The sequence below is a fragment of the Homarus americanus genome, unplaced genomic scaffold (genome assembly GCF_018991925.1).
Source record: "Homarus americanus isolate GMGI-L3 unplaced genomic scaffold, GMGI_Hamer_2.0 scaffold9847, whole genome shotgun sequence".
Lineage (NCBI taxonomy): Eukaryota > Metazoa > Arthropoda > Malacostraca > Decapoda > Nephropidae > Homarus > Homarus americanus.
The window spans coordinates 1,103,458-1,118,741 of NW_024721178.1; the positions used below are offsets into that span (position 1 = coordinate 1,103,458).

General features: G+C 41.5%; 2 protein-coding genes across 7 annotated transcripts in view; both read left to right on the forward strand.

The window, feature by feature from the left end:
- Positions 1–79: 79 nt before the first annotated feature.
- LOC121861633 (gamma-tubulin complex component 6-like) overlaps positions 80–15,284 on the forward strand; it is a 101,060-nt gene continuing 85,855 nt past the window's right edge. For 4 of the 6 annotated variants that reach the window (XM_042359523.1, XM_042359528.1, XM_042359524.1 and 1 more), the window contains exon 1: positions 80–314. The gene's annotated coding sequence lies outside the window, so the exon portion shown is untranslated. The remainder of the gene's footprint in view (positions 315–15,284) is intronic. The other 2 variants (XM_042359526.1, XM_042359525.1) reach the window with 2 other exon arrangements.
- On the forward strand, positions 701–7,779 carry LOC121861634 (autophagy-related protein 9A-like). Its single transcript, XM_042359530.1, has 2 exons — positions 701–1,819; positions 5,432–7,779. Exons 1-2 carry the CDS (start codon positions 1,205–1,207, stop codon positions 7,271–7,273), a joined length of 2,457 nt encoding a protein of 818 aa, XP_042215464.1. The 5' UTR covers positions 701–1,204; the 3' UTR covers positions 7,274–7,779.

Sequence of the window (15,284 nt, forward strand, 5' to 3'; positions counted from 1 at the left end):
ACTATTATCAATGTTATATACGTGTATGGTGTTAGAGTAATTATTGTGGGTGGGATAATCGGATGTACGAATGAAGTCAAAACGCAATATTCGAAAACTTTGGCGCCAATGAGTGGACCATTATCGATCCCTTGAGAGTTATCCATGTAAGGGCTTGTTTATAGGTAGGTAAGCCTTATTTAAACACATAGATCTTCCCTGTGAATGTTACAAGACTTGGGTTGAACCTTAATATTAGAGAAAAGTGAAGTAAGTGTAGAAATATGATAGGAATGAAGACCACCAACTTGATTACTTGCAAGATGGCGTAGAAGGTAAGTGCTAATAATATCTAATTATTTAGGTGTTTTGTATTATATTAAACTAGTGATGACAAGACGAATGTATATAAAATATCAATTGTCGATTTAGTTACGAATGTTACTCAGATTCTTTAGGAATTAGTGATGTTAATTGAGTTTTTATTTGTAATATTTTTTTTAGAGTTTATGGTGATATTTGTGTAAGGTTGTATTTATAAATTAATAATATAGATGAATATGAGGAAAATATATGTTATTTTTGGTTTTAAATTGATGTAGATAAGTGATGTCATTGTTTGGGTTGAGATTGAGTTGTATATCCGGGTCGTGCTGGCGAGGGAGGGTTGCCAAGTGTCTATGGCCACTCTCATCTTATATATTAACCTCATCCATGTTATTACTCGTCTCTCTCACTGTCTAGTATATTTCGTATCTTGGGAGAGTTATTATTGTTTGTGTGAAAAAGATAATTGAAGAAGCTGTGTTGTTGCTGGAGATAATAAATGAGAAATAAAAGACAAAGGCCCACTACGTAAATGCGACCTGGAAATAAGACGAGATGTTAGAACAGTGGTGAGAAACTAACAGGGAGAATGCAACGCAATTCTCCCGTTTACATGCGTAGTACCCCCTTTATAGACATCCAACTGTACAGAGACACTTAGCATGTAGTAGATAGTGCCAAGAGGGAGCCAAGATGTGAGGAACGAGCAGAGGCGGAGGAGCTGGGAGGTGAAGAAACGAGATTGTGTGTCGTCGTCAATCTGAAGGAACTTGTACCTGTTTTGGGAAATCAGCTGATTGGAACGTGTGCACCAAACAACGAATGAGCTGTGTGGTTTTATGAATGGATGACTTGAAAAATTAGCTCCTGTCTGTGGTTGTACTAATATTGCAGCATCATGTCACAGAACTTCCAGACAAATTACCAGCCCTTGGGAGGGGCAAGTGATAGAGATGTAATACCCACAGAGGTAGATGTGGAAAGAGATGACGATCTCTCACCAGATACTCATACAAGTATGGTATTTCATGTTGTTCCCAAGTCCAGCAAGTCGAGATGGAACCACTTGGAAGATTTGGATTCTTTCTTCACGCGGGTGTACCAATATCATCAAAACCACGGACTATTGTGTATGATGCTACAACAAATATTTGAACTAGCCCAGTTTATATTCATAATTGTATTCACGTCGTTTCTATTTACCTGTGTGGACTATGATATCCTATTCAGAAACAAATTTCCTCCGGACTTTAATGTAACTTTGACGGATAAAATCACGCTGCCTGATGCCATACGTACTCACGATCAGTGCATGGAACACTACACCTGGAAGATGGTTATCGTCATTCTACTGGCATCAGTCTTCTGGGTTCTCCGTCTGTTCCACGCCGGCTTCACCTTCTTCCAGTTCTGGGAAATCAAGCTTTTCTTCAATAAGGCCCTGGGCATCCACGACCAGGAACTTGGCAATATCACTTGGGAGGAGGTGGAACAGCGTGTCATGGATGTGCAGGTAAGAAGCAATTTTTTTGTATTCACATGGAGGAAAACTTATTTTAACCACCCAGAAACTATACAGTAATATTAGTTTTCCAAGTGATATTTTATTACAGTAGCCAATATCTACATAGTTTTTAGAAAAATATGCAATTTTAATTAATGTTAACTTGGTAACCATTTTGTACTATTCCATGATGCAACCAGCCTTGCAACAAGATGGTAACATGCCTGAATATTTAGGAGTAGGTACAGTTGTATACAATGGTGAACATAAATAAAGTCACAGGAAAAAGGGTTAGAAATAAAGTCCCAATTTTGGCTAGGAAAAAAATCACTGGAAAAGTCACATTTTATTTAAATGTCATTAACATTTAAAATAATAAAACAAAAACTATTGTAAATCACTTATTAAATGACAGTACATGACTTGTATTAACTGACAGTACATGACTTGTACATATTGACAACACAATTTATATATGATGGCATTACACGTATGTTAGGTTAGGTTTTTTCTGTGACTTTTTTCCTGGATTCGTATACCTAATACATATATATTATTAGTGTTACACAATTACACATGCTCTAGTTGTAAATTAGGTAAAAAAAATTATGAAGGCACACACAGCAATCTGTACTTTTCCATGATGTCATGAGCCAACACTACGAAGAGAAGTGAAAATTACAGTGTGAAATCTGGTTGTGAACATAAATATGATTATCATCATTCCACTTGACCATTTGTAGATTATGTTAAAGATTAATAATGTTTTAATAATATTGACTGTAACAGCTGTTTGAGTTAATATGTTAACTTATGAAATATGCATGGCACAAAAAGGCTAATTAGCCACATCAGCTAATTTTATTTTATGGGTAATTCGAATGGGGTAGAGGCCCATGGATGTCAAATTAGTGGGGTTTGCATATATAACTACAGTAATAGCTCTGTGGGTGAAGGTACAGTATTTTGCAAAACTGATATTGATGACTTAACAGATTCACTAATACTGAGAGAAAGTTATATATCTGAAATGTATATGGCTACTCATGCTCAAAGTCGCGGGTGTAGAACTAGCAGCCGACTGTTGCAACACAAGTTTCTTTAAGCTGCCTTATTAATTTGATGGAAGTAGCACAAGTGTGAGATTAATGGTGGTGTGAGTGAGTGGCTTGAAATACAATACTGTAACTGGGGGAGCATGTCAGTTGTCCCAGATGTCACCCTGGTTATTATGCCTGGAGCAATATATACTCTTCTGCCATGAATATACAGTACCTGTAAGTCGTGACTACAGAATGATAGACATGATAACATAAAATGGAAATTATCACATACATGTGGAGTAAAGTGTGCTTCTAGTCAAGTCTGAGGAGGAAGTGCAAAGTTATGATATTATAAAATTTAGGGCAGACTCGGTGAATTATCTCTGTGCAAGGTGAAGAGCTTGGGGTTACAAAGGAACTCAGGCACTGGTACTAGTATGTGGGAGTACAGTAGTGTTCAGCAAGTATGGATATGGAAAATCTGAGGTGAATAACAGTAGTGCAAAGGAAATGTCAAAAATAGAATACTGGGAGTTTTAATGTACTGTACTGGATATCATCAGACATTTAATTGTCCTAATTCTAAATGGGGCGATTAGGTTCAATTGGGTTAGCATTATGGTGTTTAATTGTTATACGGTACTGCATAGGTGAAATACGCTGGGGTTTTAATTAATTAATTCACAGCACAGAACTGTAAAATGTGCAGAAAGAGGGCACGAAGGACTTTTTTCCCAGCTTGTACATATGGATATAAGACAGATATTTTAGATATAGTTAGAGTGGACATTCTGAAAACATTATGGGGATGCAGAGAATTGGTTGAGGAAGGAATGGTGATTTAAGATGAGTCTCAGGAGAGTTGAATGGATGAGAGCACAGTAAGATAGTGTACAGTACAGTATGGGCTTGTGGAGCACATGTTGGGTGTTGAGGTACACACAGAAAAAAGAAGTATCTGCCGCCTGGGTACGATGTTAGGAAATGAACACCGTGTACAGTACAGTACCCTGTATCTCAAAAAAGTATGCCATGATGGGTCCAGTGACTTCTGAAATGCTACATGCAACTTGCGATGTCCCGGAAGGGTTGGCATGCATGGCTCTGTGGCATAATGATTGTACTACATTTGGTAACCGAACATCATATTACTGTATTGAAATTATGCTGAAAAAATAGACGTTAAATTGCCTGTACAGGTATATACCAAATATCTGTGATCTGTGGTTTCATACTGTTTCACACAGTGTGGACAGATACTTTTTTGAGATACTGTACAGCGGTTTCAGTTTGGTTCGGTTGCTGTACATATATTAATTTCTAAACACCAGGTCCAGGTGGACAGATAGTTTTTTTCTGTGTGTACACATTTAAGTTTTTTTTTGCAAAGCATTTGTCATTCATATTGTGCTGCAAAGGTTGTACCTAGTACATATATAAATTTGTGTACAACCTAACTGGGACCTAGCCAGTGTGTCATGGGAACTAACATCACCCACACTGGGTTCATTAAAAAGTTTAATTTTGCTACTGAGTACTCCAATCTATTTTGTTGAACAGTTTGTTTCAGCCTGGTCTGAAGCTTTTAAAAATTCATGGGTGTGTGTGTTGCAATGGCTATACTGTACGGTATGACATTACAGGAATGCTGTATCAAGAGTTTGGGGTGGATGTGTTATGTTTATTGCTATAGGATGAAGTAATTATAGTTGGCAAAAAAGAGTATCAACAATTCCACTCAGTGGAAGGTCTCATTTTAGTATACTTTGTAGAACCAGAAACAGTTTTATCCCTGGCGTTTTGTGTGTAATTAAAGCAAAAGTGGTGAAGGGTTAAATTATTATTATTTTTTTTTTTTGCAATATTAAAGAGGGACATTCCACAATTAATAATGAGAAGAGGGGAAATGTACAGACTGCATATCATAAAATTCCTGTACTGTATCCTGAAAATACTGAATCAGTTTGAGGCATTTACCTCATGGATTTAAGGTAGTAGGGAAAGACAGGTGTACTTGAAGACAATTCACAGAAACGTACCTAGGAGAAAAATTTAATGTTTTGCATGTACAATGAAACTCAAAAGTCGTGCCGTGAAATTTGGTGAAAACATATGTTGAAGGGCTAAACTTTTGGTGCACTCTGCCTTGTGGTAGGGTGCTCTCATAATGTTTCACGAGTTATATTTAATCTTCGGATAAAACCGCGACACGACTTTTGTCTTAGATTGTACATGTATTGTACTGCATTTTTAATTGTCTCAAAGCATTGCAAGAGGGTTAAAGAATAGATACAAAAATTCAAAATTTTTGTGATATTAAGAATTTTCAAATAAGAACAGCAACAAATTTTACTCTATACAGTATTTAGTGTGATTATCATTGGTCACATGCCATTTTGATAAAATTCTCAACAGTTTAAGATATTTTGGAAGATATTTTTTAAATGAACTTCCTTTTATATATACCTTTCAAGTGTATTATAACTCACTTGGGTAAAATGATGACAGGTATGACCTAAGATTTAATTTGTATTTTCAGACGCAAATATTTATTGGTATCCTCAATGTTTTATTTCAGGTTGAGCAGCGCATGTGTATCCATAAGGAGGTGTTGACAGAGTTGGACATATACCACAGAATACTTCGCTTCACTAACTACTTCATCGCCATGGTCAACAAAGAAATTATACCCCTTAAATTTGAGGTTCCCTTTAATGGGGAAATGGTCTTCCTCACCAAGGGCTTGCGCTTCAATATTGAAATGTTACTATTTTGGGGGCCATGGGCACCATTCAAAAATAATTGGCACCTGAGTGATGAATATAAGCGACTTGAAAAACGACACGAATTGGCGGAGCAACTCAATAAAAGATTTTTGTATACTGGTATTGCAAATCTTGTTCTTTTTCCTTTTGTGCTAATATTTCAGATCCTCTATTCCTTTTTCTATTATGCTGAAATGATAAAACGTGAACCTGGTAGCCTAGGTAGTCGTCGATGGTCTCACTATGGAGAAGTGTACCTTAGGCACTTCAACGAGCTAGATCATGAAATGACGGCGCGTCTCAACAGGGGATACAAGGCTGCAACTCAGTACATGAACATCTTCTCCTCTCCAGTCCTGGCTATAGTTGCTAAGCACATGGCATTTGCATGTGGAGCAGTGTTTGCTGTTTTAGCTGCCCTAAGTGTGTATGATGAAGATGTCTTACAAGTTGAACACGTGCTGACATTTATGACAGTTATGGGTGCAGTTCTAGCTGGTTGTCGTGTTTTTATCCCAGATGAAAACCTGGTGTTCTGTCCTGAGCTGTTGTTGAGGAGGGTTCTGGCAGAGGTGCACTATCTCCCTGACCACTGGAGGGAAAAGGCCCACACATCCAGGGTTCGCCAGGAATTTTCACAACTGTTCCAGTATAGAGCTGTGCACATGTTGGAAGAATTGGTGTCACCTATTGTTACTCCACTCATTCTAATCTTCAGGCTAAGATTCAAGGCTTTAGACATTGTAGATTTCTATCGCAACTTTACTGTAGAGGTTGTTGGGGTTGGTGATGTTTGTTCCTTTGCTCAGATGGATGTTCGCAGACATGGAAGCCCAACTTGGCAGCCAGATATCCTTTCTGAGGACCTCAACCAACCTGATAGCTCAAGTAAACCTGGTATGACAACAGATGGTGGCAAAACAGAACTTTCTCTCATACATTTCACAATGACCAATCCCAAATGGACACCTCCACAAGAATCTTCGGCATTTATTACTGCTTTAAGAACACAAGCTCAGAGGGACATGAATGCCCTGCCAACAGTGCAGGAAGAAAATGCTCTCTTCTCATCATTGAACTCCTTGTCGTGTGATGGAGGTCTTGGAATGGCAGCTACTAGCTTGTTCCGGCCTCCCTGGATGGCGACCGGTCCTCAGGTAGGTGCGCAGCTTCAACAGTCTTTCTGGTCACCCAGAGGCCTACGGGGCGGGATGTCCCACGTTGAAGGTTCCCGCCATGGTCCCAGTGGTGGAATATTATCGTCCATCCAACAAATGGGACAGTCAAGTGTAGAGGGTCCTATAGGGACAAGTAGTATCACTTCTGGACCTATTATTGATCCAGTTCTCGCCCCAAGTACTATTGGGCCATCATCCATGATGGGTCGAAGTTTAGGCCCACCAATGCCTCAAGATCTCACTGCTGTAGACATGAGTCTTAGCACATTGTACCTGCATGAGCTACATCAGCGACACCGCCATCGAGCCATGTACACTGACACCCCACAAAATCCGCCTTCTGGACCCCAGGGTCCTCCAGGTGGAGCATTCCACACTGTTCCTTTCCACAGTGGGCCCCCACCAGATAGTGGTGCTGCCCTCTCAGTGTCATTCCAGCAGGCACAAGAAAAGACCCCATTGTTGGCTGAACCTTAAATTAGTTAAGAAGTTCAATATGTTATGATTTTGACTTTATGCTTAGCCAGCATAGTTGTAGCCTCAACATGGCCTTGACTAAAGATGGCTCTGCAATAACTCATGCCAAACTATTGGGCCCAATGTTCGCCGAATTTGACAAATGTCTGCATTAAGTTACTTCCGTTTTAGTAGACAAACAAGCTAACATACTAGTCCATGAGGTTTGGTTTCTTACAGTTTAAATTCATAGAGGTAGTTTGAATTTTAAACTTTGTGACAGCTGTGTGTAAATGATAGAATAATATAGAATAATATGCTTACAGAATTTTATTGTGTATAAAATGTACCATAAAATAAGAATTTTGTATTTTCTTAAAGTTATATTGGGTCATAATTTTTATGCATTGATATTGCAATTAGATGTGTGTGAATGAATTGTGAATTCATTGTCTGTTTTCCAATAATGCTTTGTGAAATGGCAGTTTTCTTTGTAAATAATTTGAATAAATAATGCTGTGATTCCATTAAAACTTTTTCTCATCCCACATATCCACCATTTAATGATAATACAAGACTACAGTATTGTTACTCTGATGACAGGTCTGTTACTCTATTGTGCTAGTTACTTACCCTGCACTAACTTAGGGCCATCAGGCCAGTGGGATATGCAGGACAGTGGATGGATACTGTATTGATGATATAAAAATACAGTACAGGTACAGGTACTTGCAACTGAAGTTAGTTTTTGAAAACTGACTGAATGACTAAGCTCTACCAATTCTTTTGGACAACTTTAGTGGCCAAAATATTGTGTAGACGTTGACTCATAATTACGTAAGCTAATGCACTACCAACAGCCAATCATGTACAAGTTGTGATGGTTGTTAAGGATGCCAAAGGCAGGCAGGTCTTTATTAGTACTGTACCTGTAGGTCACTCCGTCGTCAGCTGCATCTGTACTGGATGGTGTGAAGAAGTGTCATTCAGGATTGGTATTCAGAGCTGAATTGAAACAGCCAATAATGTTAAGATATAAGAAGGAAAAAACTGAGACTTCAACGTTTGAGTACAGTACAGTATTCCTGGCTCTAGGTTTACTCTATATTGTACCATGCGTTGATGAATTTATATTGCGAGGAAGTACAGTAGCTGTTAGGTCACTGGCTCCGTCTATCTCCAATTATAAAACAGGATTTGTAGTACAGTATTTGAATTTGTAATTTTATTTTGTTTAGTAATATTTAATGCACTCATTTTTATGTAGACTGTAATACCATGACCATGAATGTTTCAAAGTACAGTCGACATACCATAATGTCTTCCTGCGCTAATATATGGAATAATTTTCAACATTTGAGAGCCTGCTTCATTTGATTATTTTGTCATACATAATCTCCCAGATAACCTTTGTCTCGTGTTAAATATAAAAGTTGCATTCTATCTCATAAGGATGCTCTCTCTCTCTCTCTCTCTCTCTCTCTCTCTCTCTCTCTCTCTTATTCTTGCTTCCCCTCACCCATTCCATTCATTCTTGCCATCTTGCGCCCTCTCCCCATGTGTCTTCATCTGGGGAGGACACACACACACACACACACACACACACACACACACACACTAGGTCGCCCCCCGTGTACCCTGATGGACGGCCCTTCTTAACAAATGGTGTCTGGCTGCTGAGTCTTTTGTCTTGTAAGTTGGGAGGGTGTGTCTGTGAGGGTACGGGAGGGGAGGGGGGTGTTTTTTTTGTCTGATTGAGCCGGGAAGGCGTGCATGTGTCTGTGTGGGGTGGGAAGGTGTATACGAATTGAATTTTTGAATTTTGTCTCTTACAACGGCTAGTTTGCTGTGTACCCCATACTCATCCTGTGAGCTGTAGCACAAAAGGATTACAGAGTAGAGTTCACAAAGTGCTAGAATAACTAATCCCCGTGGTCAGGATATTATGGCACTGAATGTTACACAGTATTTCAAATGCATTATTTGTTCAGTTCTATACATAAAGGGTAACTTATTCATAACTGCGTCAGTACAGGAGTGTGAGGCAGTGTGTCTGGCCTCACACTTTGTTATTCATATTTGCATGAGAAGTATTCAAGCACATTGTGTGTTTGGTTCTATACATGGGACCTGATATAGCTACTAAGTGCAAGAAAGTGGATACAATCATAATATGTCGGCTTTCTTGCCATTATATATATAGTGTTGTGCCATTTCACACACAGTGTGCTTGGACCTGTCCCTAAAAAGTTCTATCTTCACACAGTCAAGGACATTTAGTTTTGTTCACATCTGCTTGAGGAACACACTGCCAGAGGTACTTTTATCCTAACCTTAGTCTAGCGGTAACAACATCGTGTAATCTAGTGATCTTGTTACTTGCTCCATATACATGTTTCACTTGATACATCTCATCATGGTAAACTATGGATCGACTAGTGCCTGTTTGCACTTGTCTACTTGCGTCAAATTCATCAATAAGTTATACGTCTGTGAGGGTGGGAGTGTGTATGTGGGGGTGTATGTGTGTATGTGGGGGTGTATGTGTGTCTGTGGGACGTGTATACTGTATGTGTCTGGGGAGTGGGAGGGTTTGTATGTGTGTGAGAGAGGGTATGTCTGTTTGGGGGGATATGAGCTTGTGTGTCTGTGGGAGGAGGTGTGGTAGTGTACAGTATGTGCAGACAAACTCACTGAACACAACTTGACGGACTTTGGTACACAGTGGATCCGTGAACACTGTCTCATTGTAAACAAATGCGGAGGTCACGCGTCGTAAAGGCAAGACGATACTGTATACATAGACGTTTAAAAGAGATAAAGAAGAGAAGAATGTAATAAATGGGAAATAATGCAGAAAGACAGATAAAGAGAAGAAGAAAATGGTGTTTATGGAACGCGAACCAGGGCACTAACCTTGATCTACTGTAAGTACACGTGTTTGAGTCGTAAAAGCCCGAGGGACCTTGTTATGTTGTTGTTGTTGTTGTTGTTCAAGGTGGGGAGGAGAGGTCGTGTGGTGTTGGCTAAAATACCTTGCATTTATTAAGTGATTCACGGTAAAAGACTGAAGTGGATTGTCAGTTATTTTTATTGATCTTCCTTCCTTCCTTCCTTCTTTCCTTCCTTCCTTCCTTCCTTCCTTCCTTCCTTCCTTCCTTCTTTCCTTCCTTCCTTCCTTCCTTCCTTCCTTCCTTCCTTGCTTTCTTGCTTGCTCACTTCCTTCCTCGCTTGCTTGCTTGCTCACCCCCTTCCTCATCCCTTCCTTCCTCACTCACTCCCTTCCTCACTCACTCCCTTCCTTCCTTCCTCACTCCCTTCCTCACTCCCTTCCTTCCTTCCTCACTCCCTTCCTCACTTCCTGTTTATGACTCGAAAACACACACCTTAAACATGCAAACCTACAACATCTATTTGTGTGTGTGTGTGTATGTGTATCTGTGTGTGTGTGTGTATCCGTGTGTGTGTGTGTATCCGTGTGTGTTTAATAAAAATATACACATAGAGGTGATGTCACGCTAACCCCGTCACCCCAGTATCAAGTTCTACAGGCGACCAAAACAAATCTGGTCTTGGACGGACGCGGCAGAGTCGACGATTTGGCGGGGTTTCCTCAAGTGATCGCCCCCCGTTCCCCCTCCCCCTCCTCCTCCTCTTCCCCTCCTCCTCTCCTCTTCCCTCCTGTTCCTCCGTTCTTAGGTGTTGAGTGAGTCGCGTGCTGAGTCAGGTTCTTCTTAGCGTTGAGTCACCCTCTTACTCTCTACCAGTGTTTTGAGTCATCTTTTATTCATTCTACCACCACCATCGCTACCCCGTCAGTCTCTCACTACCACCATTACCACCCTCTCAAACATTCAGTGCCATAATATCCTGACAACGGGGGTTAATTATTATGACCCGTTGTAAACTCTACTCTAATCCTTTTGCGCTACCGCTCACAGGATGAGTGTGGGGTGCACAATAAAGTAGCCGCTGTAAGCGGCAAAATCAAAAAATCAAAATCAATCAGTTATTGTATCATGAACTTTGTAATCACTATATTGAATCGGGGGTGCTTGGTGACATTCTTGCTGTTTATCCCAAATTTGCTAGCCCACACTGATTAGTCTTCAATTAGAATATGACGTCCAATGTATATGAACCACTGTCCTGCTTGGCAGTGAACAGTGACATCACCCACATGTCTTTGTGTATGAACCTCTGTCCTGCATGACAGTGAACAGTGACATCACCCACATGTCTTTGTGTATGAACCTCTGTCCTGCGTGGCAGTGAGAAGTGATACCACCCTCAGTGTCAAGACCTGACTGAATTACTCAGAATGGGCAAACTGTACTACAAGCTCTGCCAATAAATTTGTTAAACTAAAAAAAAACTCCCAGTCATCCACTATTACCGTCCCAGTCATCCACTACTATCACCCCCATCAGTCGAACACTATCACTACCACCCTCTCAGTCCCTTACTATCACCAGTACCACCCTCTCAGTCATCCACTACCACCGCCACTACCACCCTCCCAGTCATCCACCACCGCTACCACCCTCTCAGTCATCCACTACCACCCTCCCAGTCATCCACCACCGCTACCATCCTCTCAGTCATCCACTACCACCCTCCCAGTCATCCACCACCGCTACCACCCTCTCAGTCATCCACTACCACCGCTACTACCACCCTCTCAGTCATCCACTACCACCGCTACTACCACCCTCTCAGTCATCCACTACCACCGCTACCACCTTCTCAGTCATCCACTACCACCCTCCCAGTCATCCACCACCGCTACCATCCTCTCAGTCATCCACTACCACCCTCCCAGTCATCCACCACCGCTACCACCCTCTCAGTCACTTATTACCACAACTACCACCATCGCCGCCAAGGATAGTGGTTGTAGCGTGTGTGTGGTGAGTGGTGGTGGAGGGTCCATCAGCTGGCCCGCCTGGCCTTATCCCTCACCTCCACACTGTCCCTCCGCTCTCCTCTTCCTCTCTCTCTATCTCTCCTTCTCTCTCCTCCACCTCCTCCTCCTCCTACTTCTTGTTGATGTGGGGGAATATAGTAATCAGTGTATATGTCTGTGTTATCTTAAAGTATCTGTAATCTTAATTTTTTTTGAGGGTATCACATGAAGATTAGGCACCCCCAGTATATTTCACCTGATGTGCCTCTTAACGCTGTGGGGGGTAGGTTAGGGTGTCTAATCTTCAGGTGATCTATTTAGTAGTAGTAGTAGTAATAGTAGTAGTAGCAACCATTTTCTACCTCATCTCACACCCCCCCCCTCCACGTAGTAGAACTGGGGGTTAAGGATGATTAATGTTCATGTGTTAAGGTGCCTCTCCACTCTGCCGCTCATCAGCTAGAATTATGGGCCTATGTTGTCTCGTAAACCAAGAGCCTCGAGGATATAGTGCTCTCTTGTTGACTCTTGTTATTGGATTCGTTATTGGACTCTTGTTGTTGTGGTTGGACTCTTGTTGTTGTGGTTGGACTCTTGTTGTGGTTGGACTCGATGTGGTTATTAGACTCTTGTTGTTGTGGCTGGACTCTTGTTGTTGTGGTTAGACTCTTGTTGTGGTTGGACTCTTGATGTGGTTATTAGACTCTTGTTGTTGTGGCTGGACTCTTGTTGTTGTGTTTGGACTCTTGATGTGGTTATTAGACTTGTTGTTGTGTTTAGACTCTTGTTGTAGTTGTTGTGGTTAGACTCTTGTTGTGGTTGGACTCTTGATGTGGTTATTAGACTCTTGTTGTTGTTGGCTTTAGACCTTGTTGTGGTTAGACTCTTGTTGTGGTTCTCTTGTTGTGGGTATTAGACTTGTTGTTGTGGTTAGACTCTTGTTGTAGTTGGACTCTTGTTGTTGTGGTTAGACTCTTGTTGTGGTTGGACGCTTGATGTGGACCTTTGTTGTTGTGGCTGGACTCTTGTTGTGGTTGGACTCTTGTTGTTGTGGTTTGACTCTTGTTGTGGTTGGACGCTTGATGTGGTTATTAGACTCTTGTTGTTGTGGCTGGACTCTTGTTGTGGTTGGACTTTGTTGTGGTTTGGACTCTTGATGTGGACTCTCTTGTGGTGTGGTTGGACTCTTGTTGTTGTGGTTTTGACTCTTGTGTGTTGGTTAGACTCTTGTTGTTGTGGCTGGACTCTTGTTGTGGTTGGACTCTTGTTGTTGTGGTTTGACTCTTGTTGTGGTTGGGCTCTTGATGTGGTTGTTAGACTCTTGTTGTTGTGGCTGGACCTTGTTGTTGTGTTGACTCTTGTTGTTGTGGTTTGACTCTTGTTGTGGTTGGACGCTTGATGTTATTAGACTCTTGTTGTTGTGGCTGGACTCTTGTTGTGGTTGGACTCTTGTTGTTGTGGTTGGACTCTTGTTGTGGTTAGACTCTTGATGTCTTAGACTCTTGTTGTTGTGGCTGGACTCTTGTTGTGGTTAGACTCTTGTTGTCTGGACTCTTGTTGGTTAGACTCTTGATGTGGTTATTAGACTCTTGTTGTTGTGGTTGGACTCATTAGACTCTTGTTGTTGTGGTTTGACACTTGTTGTGGTTGGACTCTTGTTGTGGTTGGACTCTTGTTGTGGTTAGACTCTTGCTGTGGTTATTAGACTTGTTGTTGGACTTGTTGTGGTTGGACTCTTGTTGTTGTGGCTGGACTCTTGTTGTTGTGTTGGACTCTTGGTGGTTATTAGACTTCTTTGTTGTTGTGGTTGGACTCTTGCTTGACTCTTGTTGTGCTGGACTCTTGTTGTTGACTTGTTGGACCTTGTGGTTGGACTCTCTTGTGTTGCTCTGGTTATTAGACTTGTTGTTGTGGTTGACTCTTGTTGTTGTGGCTGGACTCTTGTTGTGGTTGGACTCTTGATGTGGTTATTAGACTCTTGTTGTTGTGGTTGGACTCTTGCTGTGGCTATTAGACTCTTGTTGTTGTGGCTGGACTCTTTGTTGTGGTTGGACTCTTGTTGTGGTTGGACTCTTGTTGTTGTGGCTGGACTCTTGTTGTGGTTAGACTCTTGCTGTGGTTATTAGACTTGTTGTTGTGGTTGGACTCTTGTTGTTGTGGCTGGACTCTTGTTGTGGTTGGACTCTTGATGTGGTTATTAGACTCTTGTTGTTGTGGTTGGACTCTTGATGTGGTTATTAGACTCTTGTTGTTGTTGTTGTTAGTAGTGTTTTGTTTTAGTTTTATTGACATTTTCTCTTGTTATTCTTACTGTGTTTTTTCTTGTTCTTGTTGTTCTTTGTGTTTTTTTAATGCTGTTTGTATGTTTTTGTTGTGTTTGTTGTTCTTACTTGTGTTTTGTTATGCTGATTGTTGTTAATGGTGTTTTTGTTGTAAGTTGGATTATATTTTGTTTATTTGTTTGGTGGTATAATTACTTTGCCGTTTGTTTGTTGTTCCTACTTGTGTTTTTTTTTGTTATTATTGTTGTTTTTGTTGTAGTCGTTGTTGTCTCTTTGCCCCCCCTCCCACCCCCTCCTCTCCTTGTTGTTTTCGCCACTGTATGTTTACTGTTGTTGTTTATGAGTTACGTTCTAGTGTCTTCCATCACTCGCTACCTAACCCAACCTCACCCAACCTCCTTGTTAATAGCCAACCCAACAGCATCTTGTGTAGCCTCACCCAACCAACCTCACCCAGCAACCTCACCCAACCAACCTCACCCAACCCCAACCTCACCAACCAACCTCATAGCCTCACCCAGCCCAACCTCACCCAACAACCTCACCCCAACAACCCTAACAGCCTCACCCAACCAACCTCACCCAACCTCACCCAGCAACAACCCAGCCTCTGGCAAGCAACCTCACCCAACAACCTCCACCCAACAACCTCACCAACCAACCCCTCCTCAGCAACCTCTTAGCCAAACCTCACCTCACCCAGCAACCTCACCCAGCCCAGCCTCACTCCAGCTAACCTCACTTGCCCAACTCACCCCACCCAACCTCACCCCACCCAGCCCAGCAACCTCATCCAGCCCAGCCTCACCTTCCCCCACACAGCAACCCAACCTCACCCACCCAG